This window comes from Anastrepha ludens, chromosome 6, assembly GCF_028408465.1.
Source record: "Anastrepha ludens isolate Willacy chromosome 6, idAnaLude1.1, whole genome shotgun sequence".
Classification (NCBI taxonomy): Eukaryota; Metazoa; Arthropoda; class Insecta; order Diptera; family Tephritidae; genus Anastrepha; species Anastrepha ludens.
Genome location: NC_071502.1, coordinates 89,735,282 through 89,752,341, shown reverse-complemented (window position 1 = coordinate 89,752,341; position 17,060 = coordinate 89,735,282). Strand labels below are relative to the sequence as shown.

The 17,060-nt window shown below is 32.7% G+C and overlaps 1 protein-coding gene across 1 annotated transcript in view; it reads right to left on the bottom strand.

Moving 5' to 3' along the window:
• Positions 1-1,770: 1,770 nt before the first annotated feature.
• Positions 1,771-17,060, bottom strand: part of LOC128866131 (uncharacterized) — a 30,550-nt gene continuing 15,260 nt past the window's right edge. Inside the window, exon 3 of the mRNA XM_054106638.1 lies at positions 1,771-2,043. Coding sequence (XP_053962613.1) covers positions 1,786-2,043 — 258 coding nt within the window. The 3' untranslated portion in view covers positions 1,771-1,785. The remainder of the gene's footprint in view (positions 2,044-17,060) is intronic.

Below are 17,060 nucleotides of genomic sequence, written 5' to 3'. Positions count from 1 at the left end.
TGTTTTGTTTGCTTTTGCTAAAAAAACATAGTTGGAAACGCAAAATAGAAAAAAAACGTTGTGATATTTTTTCGAATATTCTTTAATTGGCTTTTTTTTTGTTCCTTCTAAATAAAGATTCGTACATTTGTTGAATACATTTAATTTTTTTTTAATTTTTTTGCTTTTGCTAAAGAAACTTAGTTTGAAAAGGAAATTAGAAAAAAATTTTGTGCTAAATTTTCGAATATTTATTTATTTATTTTTGTTTTTTTTTTGGCTCGTCTGGCCTGTTTAAAAGGCAATTAAAAAATGGATAAAAGCATTAAATAAATTTAAAAAAATGCATTTAATTATACAGAGTTTTGAATATTATTCCACCAAATTAATTTCGTTTAAAACGAATACTAGGGTTTTCAATTTCTAGTATTCGTTTTTAAAAACCCAACGAAAACCATGATATAAACTTAAAAAAAAAATAACACAATCATATATTCTTCTACTAAATAAAAGTTGTTTTAAACGATAATTAAAAATTAAAAAAAGAACAATCTATTGAATAAAATTTAAATTTATTAAATAAATTTAAATGCAAATTTTTAATTTATTTTTAATTTTCAATTTAGTGCTTCTACTAAATGAGCTTAGTTTGAAATGAAAATTAAAAACATATAACGGCGTCATAAATTTTTTGTTCAAGAGATTTATAATTATTTGCTGCTGCTTAGTTTAAAACAGAAGTTTATCAAAATTTCAAAAAAAAAAAAAAATACAAATTTAAGAAAAAGGAATTCGTTTTGATTATCATGTGAAAATGAAAAACATAAAATGAAATAAAAAGAAGTATAAAAAACTCGACTACTTAAATAAATCAATGAACATTTTTTTTCATAATCATTTTAGTATTACGATTTTTATTTTATTTGCTTTTTTTAATAAACTTTATTTAATTAAAAGAAAATGACAAAATGCATATTTATTGAATACGTTTAACAAAAAAAAAAAAAAAAAAAAACAGAAAAAAATTAAATTTTACAAAAACTGAATTTGTTATTATGTATTATGTACTTTATTTGGCAAACAAAAATCAGATTATTTAAATAAATTTATGAATAAATCGAATTCCATAATTATATTAATCTTTTTTTTTTAATTTCTTGGTTTCTGGCAAAAAAAAATTTTAATATAAAAAAGTTACTAAAAATGATTAAATGCGTTTATAAAAAATTACGTTTCCATATTTGTATTCACTACACTTTTTTTTTGTTAATTTAGTGCCTTTCCCTTTTCTTGCACGTTTTTTTTAACAAAAAATTAAATTAAAGAAGTAAAAGTCCCAAATATAAGAAATATTTACGAGAATTTAATTTTTATAATTTTTTTAATATTTAGTACGTCTAATATATTTCGCTCTATATTATAGAGCCTAAGTGGAGTCTAAGAAAAACTTTGTTTAAAATTAAAAATTAGATATTAAAAAAAAAATTTAATTTAAAAACAAGATAAGCTCGTGAAAACTACTACATATTTGCATACTAATTAATCTTTTAATTTAAAACCTATACTAAATAAATTTACTATAAAACGAAAACTCAAAATATGAGGAAATTCTGAAATAAAATTTCAAATAAATTTATTAAGAAAACAATTGCATTTCTCTAGTTTTTTTAATAGTTTTTTTTTTTTTTTTTTTAATTCTTTAATTTCTGCCATCTAAACTTAGTTTTAAATTTAAAATATATTAAAGAACTTACAAACATTTAAATTTTGTTTTCTTTTTTCAATTTACTAAATTTTCTTAGTTTTTCATCCACTCACCTTAACGAAATGATAGAAGAGCACCGCTCCAACTGTCGACAACGCAAACCAAACAAACACCGCAAATGTTGAAACATGCGAAATGTCCAGCGCATGCAGTAGAGTTGAGATTATCAATGCGGCGGCATGGCAGAACAGGAATGGCATGAATAGACGCTCCAGAATGTCCCATGGAATTTCGGCAGACTTTTGTGGCAGCACTGAAATGGAGCCGCGACGCAGGGAGGCGCGTCTTGATGCACGGCGCTGTGTTTTTGGGGAAAAAGAGAAGACAAAAAATATAAAGAGATAAAAAATGTTTACAGAGCTCTTTAAAATCATCAAAATGAAGTAAATGGATGGAATTCAATTAAATAAAATGTTTAACGATAAATATAAAAATATTTAATAACAAATAGGACAGGTAGGCAGATGAGTTCGGAAGAGAGCATACTTCCGAACCACTTTCCTTGACCTGGTAGAGTTAAGGTGGGACTCTCGCTGTTTGCAAGCTCTTTTTTAGAGACCGAAACTTTTTAGTACCTTTACAACATTCTAACTCACAGCACTGGAGTGGAGCTCTACTAGCTAGAGAAACTACAATAGCTAAATGGAATTGAAGAATTCAAAAGCAGGAGGCTATTTAACACCACATATCGGCTCATAAGTACAATCAAAATGACTTAGATAGAAGCTACATTGCTGTAGAACAGCCAAAAAGCCTCGGTCATATACCCTGTGGTTGCTCCGAACAACGACAGAGAAGAAAACATTTTTTGATGCACGGCTCTTAAGTGAACTGAGCGCAAAGGCAGGATTTCAGGACCTTTGATTGCTCTAATAGTCGCCCATCACTTAAGATTGTAAAGAATAATTTAAACCGACTACAGCTCGCAAAAAAATTATATCATCTAAATATTTTGACCAGCTTTGAATATTTTTTGTTTTTTGTTTTTGTTCATTATTTTGTTTATAGAAGGTGAAGTCCAAAATAAACGAGACTGGCATCATAAAAATGGTTTTGAAAGTTACATCCCTAGCTGACTTCCAGTGAAAGCTTGGTGACATTCGGTTCAGTGGAAGCGAAGATATTGCATCTAAAGTGTCAGTTTGTTTGTGTCATCGGTACCAAAATGAGTTTCGAACCAAAAGCTAATATCAATTTTTTTTTTAAATCGGTAAAACGCTTACCGAAATATTTGATCTGATGAAAAAAGTTAATGACGATGATTGTCGATCTCGTGCCCGAGCTCATGAGTGGTTTACACGTTTTAGAGATGGTTGTGAGGACATAAATGAAAATCAGTAATCACCGAAAACTGCAGGGAAATTGTTGGTAAATTTATCAAGAGTGAAATGAAATCATCGTTGAAATTCATGGAGTCGGAGTTGAATATTTTCAAAACATCGATTTATCGCATTTTAATTGATCATTTGGGCTTACGAAAGGTCTGTGCACGTTCCTTTCCGCACAATGATCAAAAATTGCTCAAAATTCAACAATCCAAAGACCTCATTAAAGAGGCGAGAAAAGAGGAGAACTTATTTTGCAACATTGTAACTGGTGATCAAACGTAGGGTTTCCAACATGAACCTGAAAGTGGAAGGCCCCAGACGAACACCCACCCAAAAAATTGCGTTTGGAGAAGTCAAAAATCAAGTCGATGCTCATTTGTTTTTACGATTCCAACGAATTGTCCACAAGGAGTTTGTGCCAATGGGCCAAACCGTCAATGCAATTTTCTAACTTGGCATTTTCAAGCGTTTGTCGAATTCGCCCTGAATACCGCGAAGTAGGAAGCTGGCGCTTATTGCATGACAATCCACCATCTCATCGATCCACTCTTGTGACTGATTTTTTGACCAGAAATCACATTTTAACCATCAATCATTCCCCGTATTCACCTGATATGGCTCCCTGCGACCTCTATCTATTCGGAAAATTGCATTTGGCCATGAAAGGAAATCGTTTTGCGTCCGTGGAAGCCGACCAAAAGGCTTGTACCGACATCCTGAAGGATATTCCGGTCAATGACATGAAAGACTCTTTCGAAAAGCCTTTAGATCGCGCAAAATAGTGTATCGAGGCCCGAGGGGACGATTTTGAATAAATATCTAAACTCGAGGTTATCCGAACAAAGCTCCTGTCGTTTTTATTTTAGCTCAGTCTGGTTTATTTTGGACTTCACCTTGTAAAAGCTTAGCTTATTATTTAATAAAAAAAACTATATATAAATTGAAACTTTACACGAATATTTGAAAAATTTCAAGAGGCTCAAAATTCTCTTTAATTTTTGATAATTTTTTCCTCTCGACGGTGTTTCGTATTTCTCTATACAAAAAAATTTAGTGGATTTGTTATGAAATTTTGGCAAATACTTGCTAAATTTTGCATAAATTATGGGACTTGTATCGTAATATTGATCCATTGGGCATTCACAAAGTAAAAATAAAAAACGAGATAAATATTTTTTAAGTTTCCACGATTTTCAGGATCCCTGCATAAAATAGTTCAAGTTATTATTTTTTAACTAAAACAGAAGAAATAGTTTTTTAGACTTCTAGGAAGGGAAATTTAATAATATCGATCTGTCAACATTTTCTACAAAATAAACAGAAAAATCCACTTTCCCATTGGAATTCAATGACAAGTTGCAAAGCGTTGGCGGCACGGTAAAACTAAAACAAAAGAAATAAATGGTGTGTGTTTTGGTTATAAAACAAATTTATGGAGTGGCATAAAATACATTTTTTTTGACCAGCCTAGTGTTAATGATAGCCAATTTATGCTGAAGAATAAAAGCAAATAAATAAACGCAGCAATAAAAACTATTGTATATTTATGCGTTAATAGGTGTGATAGATAAATGTGTATGAGCACACATACACACATGCATATATACGCACTTATATATTTATATATAGATGCCTGAACAACTTTTTTTTGCCAAATTAAAAATAAATCCATCGCCATCGCGTCTAAATCGCATTTGAATGTAGATGCGCATGCATTTTTTTGCCTACCCAGTGTTAATGTTAATCGACACCCATTAAATGGCTACCATTAGAGACCTCAGTATATACAATGAATGTATGTAAGCATGTGCTGGTCTGTTTTTAGTATGAATTTTTTTCTGTGCTTTTAAAAAACTAATATAAATTCAAGCCATATTCAAGTTGAAGATTATTATTTACATTTTTTCGTAATAAACATTTTTTAGTAGCCATAGAGCAGGTTTAATAAAACCATTTTATGCGAAACGTTTGTAGTTTTTTGTTTTCTCAGACTCATTCAGACTCTGAATTTTGCAAAGGATCTGTCAAAACTGACGCCTAGATGTCAGTGTGGAATAACACCTAGGCGGTACCTTGTTTTTCTATGTCATCTTTGATATTTGTCAATTGGATAAATGTGGATTTTTGCATGATAGAACAACGCCTAAAAATTACTAAAAATTATTATGAAAATGATCGATCTTTAAGAACAACACGTCGCATAATTCGTGAATTTTTCGGTGCAAATAATCATCCGAATGAGTTGACAACTTAAGAATTGATGAACACGTTTGAAGAAACTGGTTCTGTTGAGAATAAAAATGAACTGGTAGATGATTTTCCTCTTTCATTCGAAAAAAATGGCGGCTGAAGCGCATCGAGAGCTACAAAAAGTTTATGGAGATGCTGCTTTAAGTGAAACAACGTGCCGAGATTGGTTCCGTTGCTTCAAAGACGGTGATTTTAATGTTGACGACCGTCCGCGTGAAGGAAGGCCAAAAACTTTCAAAGGCGCTGAATTGGAGGCATTGCTCAATGAGGATCCGTGTCAAATGCAAGAAGAGCTTGCTTCAGTATTAGGAGTTACACGCCAATCCATTTCCAAGCGATTGCATGCTTTGGGAATGATTCGGAAACAGTGGACTTGGGTTCCTTATGAGTTAAAAGGATGTTGAACGTCGGTGTTTCACCTGTGAACAACTACTCCAGCGGCAAAAAAGGAAGGGTTTTTTTCATCGCATCGTGACGGGTGATGAAAAATGGATTCATTACAGCAATCCAAAGAGAGGAAAGTCATGGGGACTGCCTGGCCATGCTTCTACGTCGTCGCCTCGGTCGAATATTCACGCTGCGAATGTTATGCTATGTATTTGGTTGGTGTTATTTATTATGAACTGTTAAAACCAAGCGAAACCATAACTGGGGATCGGTATCGACTTCAATTGATGCGATTGAGCTGAGCACTGCGCGAGAAGCAGGCACAATACGCGGAGAGGCATGAAAAAGTGACAACATGAAAACGCTCAGCCTCACGTTGCCAAACCCGTTAAAACCTTCCTGGAAGCACTGAAATGGGAAATCCTACCCCACTGGCCATATTCTCCAGATATTGCGCCGTCCGATTATCACCTGTTCCGATCGATGGCATTGGTCTAGCTGACCAGCAGTTCCATTCCACGAAGACATAAAAAATGGCTTGATCGGTGGATAGCCTCAAAAGATGAATAGTTTTACCGCGACGGTATACGAGATCTACTAGAAAGAGGGGAAAAAGTAGTAGCCAGCGATGGGTAATACTTTCAGTGATTCACCTGTAACCATTTTTTTAGAATAAACCTGTATTTTCATAAAAAGAAGAAGCGAGAACTGCAGTTGCACACCTAATAATATCTTAAAAATATTGTGTGAAAATTTGAAGTGAATCCGACAAATACTTTTCGAGTTATTCAACAGTTAAGAAAGGGCGCTCGGGCGCTCTATAGCTCGATAGCAAAACTTTAAATGCGTTTTTCTCAAGACTATGTTTTTTGAGCTGGTGATCACTGTAGCTTAAAAGCCGTTTGGTAGATTTCAATAAAGTTTGTACTGCTTTTGAAAAACATAAAAATCTCGTGCCTGATCGCAGGATCTTTTTTGAAAAACTATGACTTTTTTCAAACAAATAATAGTCGGTTTTTTCTCTAAAATCGGCAAAATATTTCCTGAGGTCGCCATTTTGTTAGTTTTGAAAAAAACCTTTGATCAGCTGTGATTATCTATTAACAAAACTAATTATCTTGTTCGATTAATGTCAGCTGAATCTCCAAAGGCGTGTGAAACGGGCTCCACACAAACAGCGATAACTTTTACAATTATTAATTGTGTTTTTTTTTTTTTGGAATTTAGCTAAAGTGAAGTCAAAACAAGATATATTATTGCAATGTTTTTATTTTTGTAAAATAAATCAATTGACTAGCAAAAAAATTATTGAAAATCATCATCTTTTCGGGCCTAGACGCGTTGCAAGGAAAATTCGTATGTTAACATATAAGTCATATAAGTACATATGTATATTATTTATATAATATATAACATTTCGTTTTATCAAATTAATTTTATATTTTCTCTAATAAAACTACCTGCACTTGGCGTTCATACTTTACCGATTACTAACTCATTTCACTTTTTATTGAATTCCCAGCGTTATACTGAATAAACATAACTGAATTGTTCATAAAAAGTCGAAGCACAAACAATCAATTCAAAGCAGTAAATTCTTATTTACAATAATAAAAAAATTCGAAAACGTAAATCAGCTCAATAGTTTTGCCACCCCACTGATAGTATAAACCGCGTAGTTATTGCAATCTACCAAAGCTGTTTATTTAACTTGGAAACCCACAATTTCTCCCGCTTGCCATAAAATCAAGCCAAATAAATATCATATGTTCGATTACGAGCAAGTGTAAATTCGAAAAGTTTTGTTTACCAAAGCGAGCGCAGATATCGTAGATTCTCCAATGAATGGCATTGAATTAAAAAGAATATAAAAAATAAAAATTTTGTGGCTTTTTCGCTTACTCTTCACCGATTTGTTTACTATGTTTTCCATTAAAATTTACGGGTGGCAAAAAAGAATTTCGTTCGCTCTAATACGCGTATTATGAACTTTTAATTACTCGTATGTTTTCATGTTTTTGAAATCTTTCGTTTGTTCTCTTAATGCATTCAATTAAAGTTTTTTTTTGCCTATCCATCATTTGCATTTGCTCGCTTTTCCGATTAAGTTTGAAAACGCTTTGACGTATTGATGCTGTTGCTAATGATAATAGTGAGCTCCTATTGATTTAAAGTGAATATATAATGGGTGTTTTTTTAATGTATAAAGTTTTGTATCTCTAAGATTTTTTTAATTTTTATTCACTTATCTATGATGAGCTACCAAACTTGCATCTGGGATATAGTTACAAATTGTAAAGATTCCTTTATAAACAGAGTCCATTTTATGGGCGCCAAACTGGTAAATCACTTTGCCCTGTGGACAGCTTAAATGTTATGTGATGGGTGAATATACAATCGCGAGCGAAACTGAGTGCGTGATAATGGTTTTTAATATTTAGAAAAGTTTTCAAGTGAGAATTTCTCCGTTTTTTGCCTTTTTTATATTTAGAATATTTTTCGAGTTAGAATTTTTCGGGTGTTTTTTAATGTTTAGAATATTTTTCGAGTTAGAACTTTTCCATAGGTTTTTTTTTTTTAATATTCTCCGCTGTTTAACAAAACCATCACGCTTTTACCACTTTATTGCCCATAAAAATTAATTTCTTGTGAAAGAACATTCGCAAGACCATTTGCAAAAAGAAAAATTAAATATAATGAACTCCAGTTTTTGTAAATTGCACTTTATATAAAAACCGGAACAGCTGTCATGAAAAAAACTCTCAAAATGTTACATACATCAAAAAAATGTTGCCAAAAACAACCAAAAAATTTTAATTTTTTTTCACAAAATGAATTAAACAGAAAAAAAACTTTGAATAAAATTAATAATTTTTAGATTTATTTAAAGTTGAAAATTTTTCAAACATCAAAAAAAAAATTGTTCAAACAAATTAATTTTTTTTCAAAAAAAGAATTAAACAGAAAATAAACTTTGAATAAAATTAATAATTTTGAAATTTATTTAAAGTTGAAAATTTTCCAAATATCAAAAAAAATTTGCCAAAAATAACCAAAAAATTTAATTTGTTTCAAAAAAAGAATTAAACAGAAAAAGAACTTTGAATATTATTAATAGTTTTGAGATTTATTTAAAGTTGAAAATTTTTCAAACATCAAAAAAAAATTGTCCAAACAAATTAAATTTTTTTCAAAAAAGGAGTTAAACAGAAAAGAAACTTTGAATAAAATTAATAATTTTGAAATTTATTTAAAGTTGAAAATTTTCCAAATATCAAAAAAAAATTTGCCAAAAACAACCAAAAAATTTAATTTTTTTCAAAAAAAGAATTAAACAGAAAAAAAACTTTGAATAAAATTAAGAATTTTGAGATTTATTTAAAGTTGAAAATTTTTCAAACATCAAAAAAAAAATTGTCCAAACAAATTAAATTTTTTTTTTCAAAAAAAGAATTAAACAGAAAAGAAACTTTGAATAAAATTAATAATTTTGAAATTTATTTAAAGTTGAAAATTTTCCAAATGTCAAAGAAAATTTTGCCAAAAACAACCAAAAAAATTTAATTTTTTTCAAAAAAAGAATTAAACAGAAAAAAAACTTTGAATAAAATTAATAATTTTGAGATTTATTTAAAGTTGAAAATTTTTCAAACATCAAAAAAAAATTGTCCAAACAAATTAAATTTTTTTTTTCAAAAAAAGAATTAAACAGAAAAGAAACTTTGAATAAAATTAATAATTTTGAAATTTATTTAAAGTTGAAAATTTTCCAAATATCAAAAAAAAATTTGCCAAAAACAACCAAAAAATTTAATTTTTTTCAAAAAAAGAATTAAACAGAAAAAAAACTTTGAATAAAATTAATAATTTTGAGATTTATTTAAAGTTGAAAATTTTTCAAACATCAAAAAAAAATTGTCCAAACAAATTAAATTTTTTTCAAAAAAGGAGTTAAACAGAAAAGAAACTTTGAATAAAATTAATAATTTTGAAATTTATTTAAAGTTGAAAATTTTCCAAATATCAAAAAAAATGTTGCCAAAAACAACCAAAAAAATTTAATTTTTTTCAAAAAAAGAATTAAACAGAAAAAAAACTTTGAATAAAATTAATAATTTTGAGATTTATTTAAAGTTGAAAATTTTTCAAACATCAAAAAAAAATTGTCCAAACAAATTAAATTTTTTTTTTCAAAAAAAGAATTAAACAGAAAAGAAACTTTGAATAAAATTAATAATTTTGAAATTTATTTAAAGTTGAAAATTTTCCAAATATCAAAAAAAATTTTGCCAAAAACAACCAAAAAAATTTAATTTTTTTCAAAAAAAGAATTGAACAGAAAAAAACTTTGAATAAAATTAATAATTTTGAGATTTATTTAAAGTTGAAAATTTTTCAAACATCAAAAAAAAATTGTCCAAACAAATTAAATTTTTTTTTTCAAAAAAAGAATTAAACAGAAAAGAAACTTTGAATAAAATTAATAATTTTGAAATTTATTTAAAGTTGAAAATTTTCCAAATATCAAAAAAAATTTTGCCAAAAACAACCAAAAAAATTTAATTTTTTTCAAAAAAAGAATTGAACAGAAAAAAACTTTGAATAAAATTAATAATTTTGAGATTTATTTAAAGTTGAAAATTTTTCAAACATCAAAAAAAAATTGTCCAAACAAATTAAATTTTTTTTTTCAAAAAAAGAATTAAACAGAAAAGAAACTTTTGAAGCAGTATTTCCGCGCAGAGAAAGAAAAACTCGTGCCGATGTAATTCACGTTTTTATTCTAACTGCCGTTTTTACATTTTTTGTCATAGCCTACTATCTAACGTATAAAAAGTACAAAGTTCTTTTTGGCATCGCCTACTATCTAACGTATAATTGTACAAGTTCAAAGTTCCATGTAAGTGAACTATAAGAGAGTAGGATTGGTTTGCAGAGTTGTATTTAGAATTCAACAAACGCCCCTTCAAACCAAGCCTGTACATTTAAAAATTCAAGTTTACATTTCAATATTCATTAAGTTACAATTCTCAATATGCTTCTGCTTCCCCAACGCTTTGGTAAGTATGTCGGCTGCATTCTCATTTGTCGGAACATACTCGACCTCAATTTGTCCGCATTCGTGTTTCTCTCGTATATAATGGTATCGAATGTCGATGTGTTTGCTTCGTTTCTGCACCATGGGACTTTTCACCATAAATTGCGCACTCTGGTTGCCACACAAAATCAAAGTAGGGCCTCTTGTATATTCCAGGTAACCCAACTCATTCAACAGACCACGAAGAAAGACTATTTCTTTAGTACCTTGGCATAATGCTATGTACTCAGCTTCCATCGAACTTAACGCAACCACAGACTGCTTTCGCGACTCCCAAGCTATTGCTCCACCAGCCATTGTAACAAAATAACCTGTATAGGACTTCCTGTCCAAGCTGTCGCTACCCCAGTCAGCGTCTGTGAAACACACAAAATTCTCAAAATTAGCAGAAAAAGTTAATTTACCATAAGGTGTTTTCTTCAAATATCGAAGAACGTATTTTGCCGCCTGCATGTGCTCTGTATGCGGATGTGAGTTATATTGAGATAACTTTGACACCACATGTGCAATATCCGGACGAGATATGACAGCCAGATACATCAGCCCGCCAATAAGACTTTGGTAGTCCTTCGCCTTCAAGTCACTGCACTGCTTGTCACATTTATGAAGCACCGTGCCTGGAGCCCATGGAGTTGCCGCTGGTTTACAATCTTCCATGCCCCATTGTTGAAGAAGTTGCTCGACATATCGCTTCTGATGTATAGTGATGTCACCTCGATCACCATCCCGTTCAACTTCCATCCCCAAATAAAATGATATCTGCCCGCGATCGACCGCTTCAATGTATTGATTCAACGCTTCTATTATACTCCGCATCTCATGCTTGTTTGAGCATGCCAAGATCATATCGTCTACGTAGAGAGCAATAATGCTAACATTCGCATAACCACGACGAATATAAACCGATGGGTCCGACTTGCACCTTACGAATCCCATCTTCAGCAATATTTGCGTAACTTTCCGGTTCCATTCCCGACCAGCTTGCTTCAGGCCATATAAGGCCTTTTTAAGTCTGCATACCTTATTAACATTTTTCGAATCTCCAAACATGGGTGGCTGACACATATAAACCGTCTCCTCCAAATCGCCGTTCAAGTATGCAGCAACAATGTCTATGTGATTAACCAGCAATTTGTGTTTCGCTGCCAATGCCAAAATTAGGCGAATTGTTGAATGACGTACCACCGGAGCAAATGTTTCGCAGTAATCCACATTGTATTTTTGTGCGCAACCCATCGCAACTAGCCTCGCCTTAAACTTCTCAATTGAGCCATCCGGATTACGTTTTATTGCGAAAACCCATTTACAGCCGATAACATTTTTATGAGCTGGTCGATCTACCAAGTCCCATGTTGCGTTCCGCACCAACGATTCATACTCTACTCTCATTGCCTCTTTCCACCTGTCAGCATCTTTAGAGTTTAGCGCCTCACTGACCGTGTTCGGATTTTCAATAACAAAGTTCAGCATCTCCGGACCAGCCTCTGTACAATAGACTTTTCTTGGCCTTCCTACACCTCCTGTATGCACCATTTTTGGCCTTCCTCGCTTCCTCTTGTTATTGTTTACAGCAACAGCCTCCTCGTAATCAGACTCAGTCTCAGCTCTTTCATGTTCTTCATGCTCGTTATATTTCACATAAGGCTTACTATGGATTTTGCATACCGCGCACGTAAAGCATTCAATGTTTTTTGAAATTTTAAAGTTCAAACCATTTACCATATTCATTCTTGAAAGTTTATTTAAATCATTTGTATTTATGTGGCCAAACCGCCTATGCCAATCACTCGCGTCATCACTAACCCCATTTACACAGTCCGCACTTTTGTTCACTGAAACGTTAGCAACATATATGCCATTTTCCAATGCACCAGTAAGAATTGTTTTTTTGTTTTTGTTTTGCATTATGGCATTATTTTCTGTAAATGTGATGACATTTCCACTCTCTGCAGCTTTAGCGATGGAAAAAAAATTGGAATGTAGATCAGGTACATACCAAACGTCTCTCAAATTAACAGTTGTGTATTTTGTTTTCAGATTAACCGTGCCCTTTCCGCGTGCATAAACGCAAGCACCTGAAGCTAAAACTATTCTATGTTTCACACAAACAAGAGAACTAAACAATTTTGCATCTTTGCACATGTGAGACGTTGCGCCACTGTCGATTATCCAAGTCTCGCTCAAATTCTCCGCTTTCTCTACTAACGACCAAGCTTTATCATCTACGAGTGAATTATTAGATTGAAAACTGCACTGAGAACGTATATGACCTCTCCGTCCACACTTAAAACACTTTATGTTGTTATTGTTGTACCTACTGAAAGTTTTGCTTTCGTTCGCTCTTCCATTTTCCTTTTGTCTTGTTCTGCTGCTGTTACCGCTGCCAGCGCCTCTGCCGCTACCTACACCAACCTCACTCCTTACGCCTCTGCCGCCGCTGCTTTTATTTCGAAAAAATCCAACGCGCCTTTTCGATTCGTTTGCCGAAAAAGCCGTTTCTGCGCTACTGCATTTGTCGCCGTGCCTTTGCTCCTCTTCCAGAATCTTCGCGACGAGATTATCCAATTTGGGCAATGCGTCCCTGCTCTCGATTGCCACCACAAAATTCTCCATTTCGTCTGGTAATGAGCAAAGCAACAAAATTGATAAAAAGTCGTCCTCCATGGATATGCCAACTTCTTTTAAGTCATCTACAATACAGCAGAACTCCTTCAATTGAGCTGAAAACTTCTCGCTGCTTCTGAATTGAAATCGGATCAGTTTTTTAAATAGGTTCACTTTCCTACACGCTGTATCTGCCTTGTAGAGCGCGTTCAACGTGTCCCATGCACTTTTTGCTGTGGTACAGTTTTTAATATGTATCAGTTCACTTGGCTTGACGCTCAACGTTATAGTAGCGAGAGCCTTCCTGTCGCATACTATCCAGATGGTCTTTCCAGGCTCCTCCTCCGGGCACTTATCAACGACTGCACTCCACAAATCTAGAGTAATCAGTAAACTCTTTAACTGAATACTCCAAGTGGTATAATTTTCCCCACTTAATTTTTCGATGTTGGCTAAAGCGTTAGCCATTTTACCGCGACTATTGCTTTTAACACCGGATAAGCAAATCAACCGAATTATTACAACTTCTATTTATGTATGTTGACCGTGAACTTAGAAACCCAAATCGATACCTGGGCCCATAACCATTTGAAGCAGTATTTCCGCGCAGAGAAAGAAAAACTCGTGCCGATGTAATTCACGTTTTTATTCTAACTGCCGTTTTTACATTTTTTGTCATAGCCTACTATCTAACGTATAAAAAGTACAAAGTTCTTTTTGGCATCGCCTACTATCTAACGTATAATTGTACAAGTTCAAAGTTCCATGTAAGTGAACTATAAGAGAGTAGGATTGGTTTGCAGAGTTGTATTTAGAATTCAACAACTTTGAATAAAATTAATAATTTTGAAATTTATTTAAAGTTGAAAATTTTCCAAATATCAAAAAAAATTTTGCCAAAAACAACCAAAAAAATTTAATTTTTTTCAAAAAAAGAATTAAACAGAAAAAAACTTTGAATAAAATTAATAATTTTGAGATTTATTTAAAGTTGAAAATTTTTCAAACAGTTTGTTTGCTTAAAGTTAAAACATACCTTTTTTTGTTTTCAAAAATTTGTTTTGTTTTCAAAAACTGGAAAACAGAAAAACTTTGAAGAAGATTTTACAACTTTGAGATATATTTAATGTTTAAAATTTTTTCAAAAACACAAAAAACATTTCCTCCAAATACTTCGAACATAAAAAATCTATTCCAACCAAATTCTGCATACTAAATTAACTGCACACTCGAAATTTTTGTAAAAACTCAGCTTAAAACACTCTAAGCTTAGATAAAAATTTGCTGAACTTTTCTAAATTGTGTATAGAAATTTAAGGGTTTATTTATTCGATTTCTATTAAAGAACGAACATTAGTTATACGTTTTTAAATAATGAATAAATTCTATCTCGAAAATCACTGTAAATAATTATAAAAAAGCACTAAGTTGTGCTCGCCAATGATTTTTTGCGGATAATATTGGTTATTTTTAAAAGCTTGAGACCATAACATGATAATGTAAGACACAAATTTTTTTTCCCTCATTCACTCCTCTCGGGAGCATAGAGCCTCGACAAGATTTGTTGGTTTCGTTAATCTATTTGATTTCTGACAGGGTAGGTGATTAGCCTACCGCTATCAGTCCTAAGTAGTGGGAATGCCCACCTGTCGTTGCTTAAGAACATCGCCTTCTTACTGCTTGGAGCGCCATCTGCGCGTCACACTTTTCTGGCAGAAGGATCGTACATATGGTTGAGGACTTCACTAAAGTGGTGTGTCTGCGCTATTACCGCGGTTGCCCGCTTCCTCTTGCTGGCGTCACTTTACGCAATGTAACTGTGTGATTTTCTTTGTTTTTACTATTTTTTAGCAGCCACAATGCAAATAATGTGCTGACTATTGTGCGGGAGTAAGGATGGGGTTTTTGGGGTTGAAGAATGAGATTTTTGTTTTTAGAAACAGGAAAAGTCGGTAAATTTGGAAACGAGGACCGTGCTTTATGTGGGATTCGAACCCGCAGCCTCTGAGATGGCAGGCTAGTACACTTACGCTAGAATACCGAGGCCGCGGCAGAAGACAGAAATATTGTTGGAATATTTTTTTTTTATTTTAAGCTGGTATGCAGTTACATGGCATTAATTTGTTTTATCAATATGATATTCGGCATATGTCCGCCGCGGTTACGAGTTACATGGTCCATTCGATCAGTTCAATTTGTGGCTGTCAATGGGGTTTTGATTATTATAAATCGATTGTTAAGCGTAAGTTGTGCCGTCTTGTTGGAATCAAATGTCGTCGATGTTTAGCTAATTAATTTTTGGAAACAAAAGTTCAGTTAGCATGGCTCGATAGTGCTCGCAATTCACAGTAACGGCAGCTCCTTCCTCATTTCCAGAGAAATAAGCACCGATGATGTCGCCAGTGCTCTATGAACTTCGCTTAATTTCCGCCATTTGGAAGTATTGTTCTGGCGTTGAACAATTCATGATGACTTGTCAAACTTTACTAAACCTAAATGTCAACACAGTTGTCCATTCTCAGCTGTGAAACCATTCTTAACGATGTAGATAGTTTTCATGCAGCTAAAAAAACACTCGATATTAACTAATACGAGTAAAACTCTCGTTCTGCCTATTGCCTTTGTAAAAATAAGTTCCTTTAGCCCCTGCTCGCAAATGAACTGAAAGATTTTGGATAAACATTTCAGCTTAGGCCCGTGCAAAATTTAATTAGGGAAGAAATTGAAACCAATGGACCTTCGTAAGCGTTATACCTTTGGTATTTGTTCAGAAATGGCACCAGAAGTTCAAGTAGCTTTTGGCCTTGAAATCTTCTTTAACGATGCGGCTCATTTCTGGCTCAATCGGTATACAACTAATTAAAATTCCATATCCAGACCAGATGACCAGTTTTCTTCTTGCCTACGAAAATTTTAATTTTTATCAAATCCAATTTTTGTCGTGATATGTTAAGAGCTCCGAAATGAAAAGTCATGAAATGGCGTTTTTTCCATCTTCCCATGAGCAGGGAAGTAATCTGCTTATGCAACAAACTTAATGATTTTTGGTTGTATGAAGCAAGGATGGTAGATTACAGGGTTTGTGGTCATACGAAGCAAAATTGTAAGAGTAACTTCGGCTGCCACGTCACCTGAGATTTGGCAGTAGTGTTTCTGCCCGTTCAATTCATACGTATTCACACGCTCGTCCAATCAGTTTGTTGCTTAGACGGCAACGAAGTGTCTTAAGCAGAGGCTGTGCGGACTTTTTTTTCGTATGCCACCAAACACAATCTCAGTTTTTTCGTAAACAAACCGCCATTATAACTCGCATGACGTAAGCAAATTAGCTGGTTACTTCAAAATCGCTGGGAACCTGTTAATGGTCTGATGTTGGCCACACTTTCTAAATTATTTTCGCTGTGGAAATTAATTCAGTCGGAGGTCCAAAGTAGAAGAAGTAAAATGTCATGATCCTCTGAAATGGCTGAATTTGATCAAATCGGCTGGTTTGCTGATGATAATTGGATTTTTTTTTTCATTTTTATTGTAATTTTTAAGCGAATTTATCGTACTACACTATACTCAATCTTGCTTATCCAATTCTTATGCTTCAGCGAGCATGCGCACAGAGTTCTAAAAGAAGCTGATTTCAACTGTGGGTCCAGCC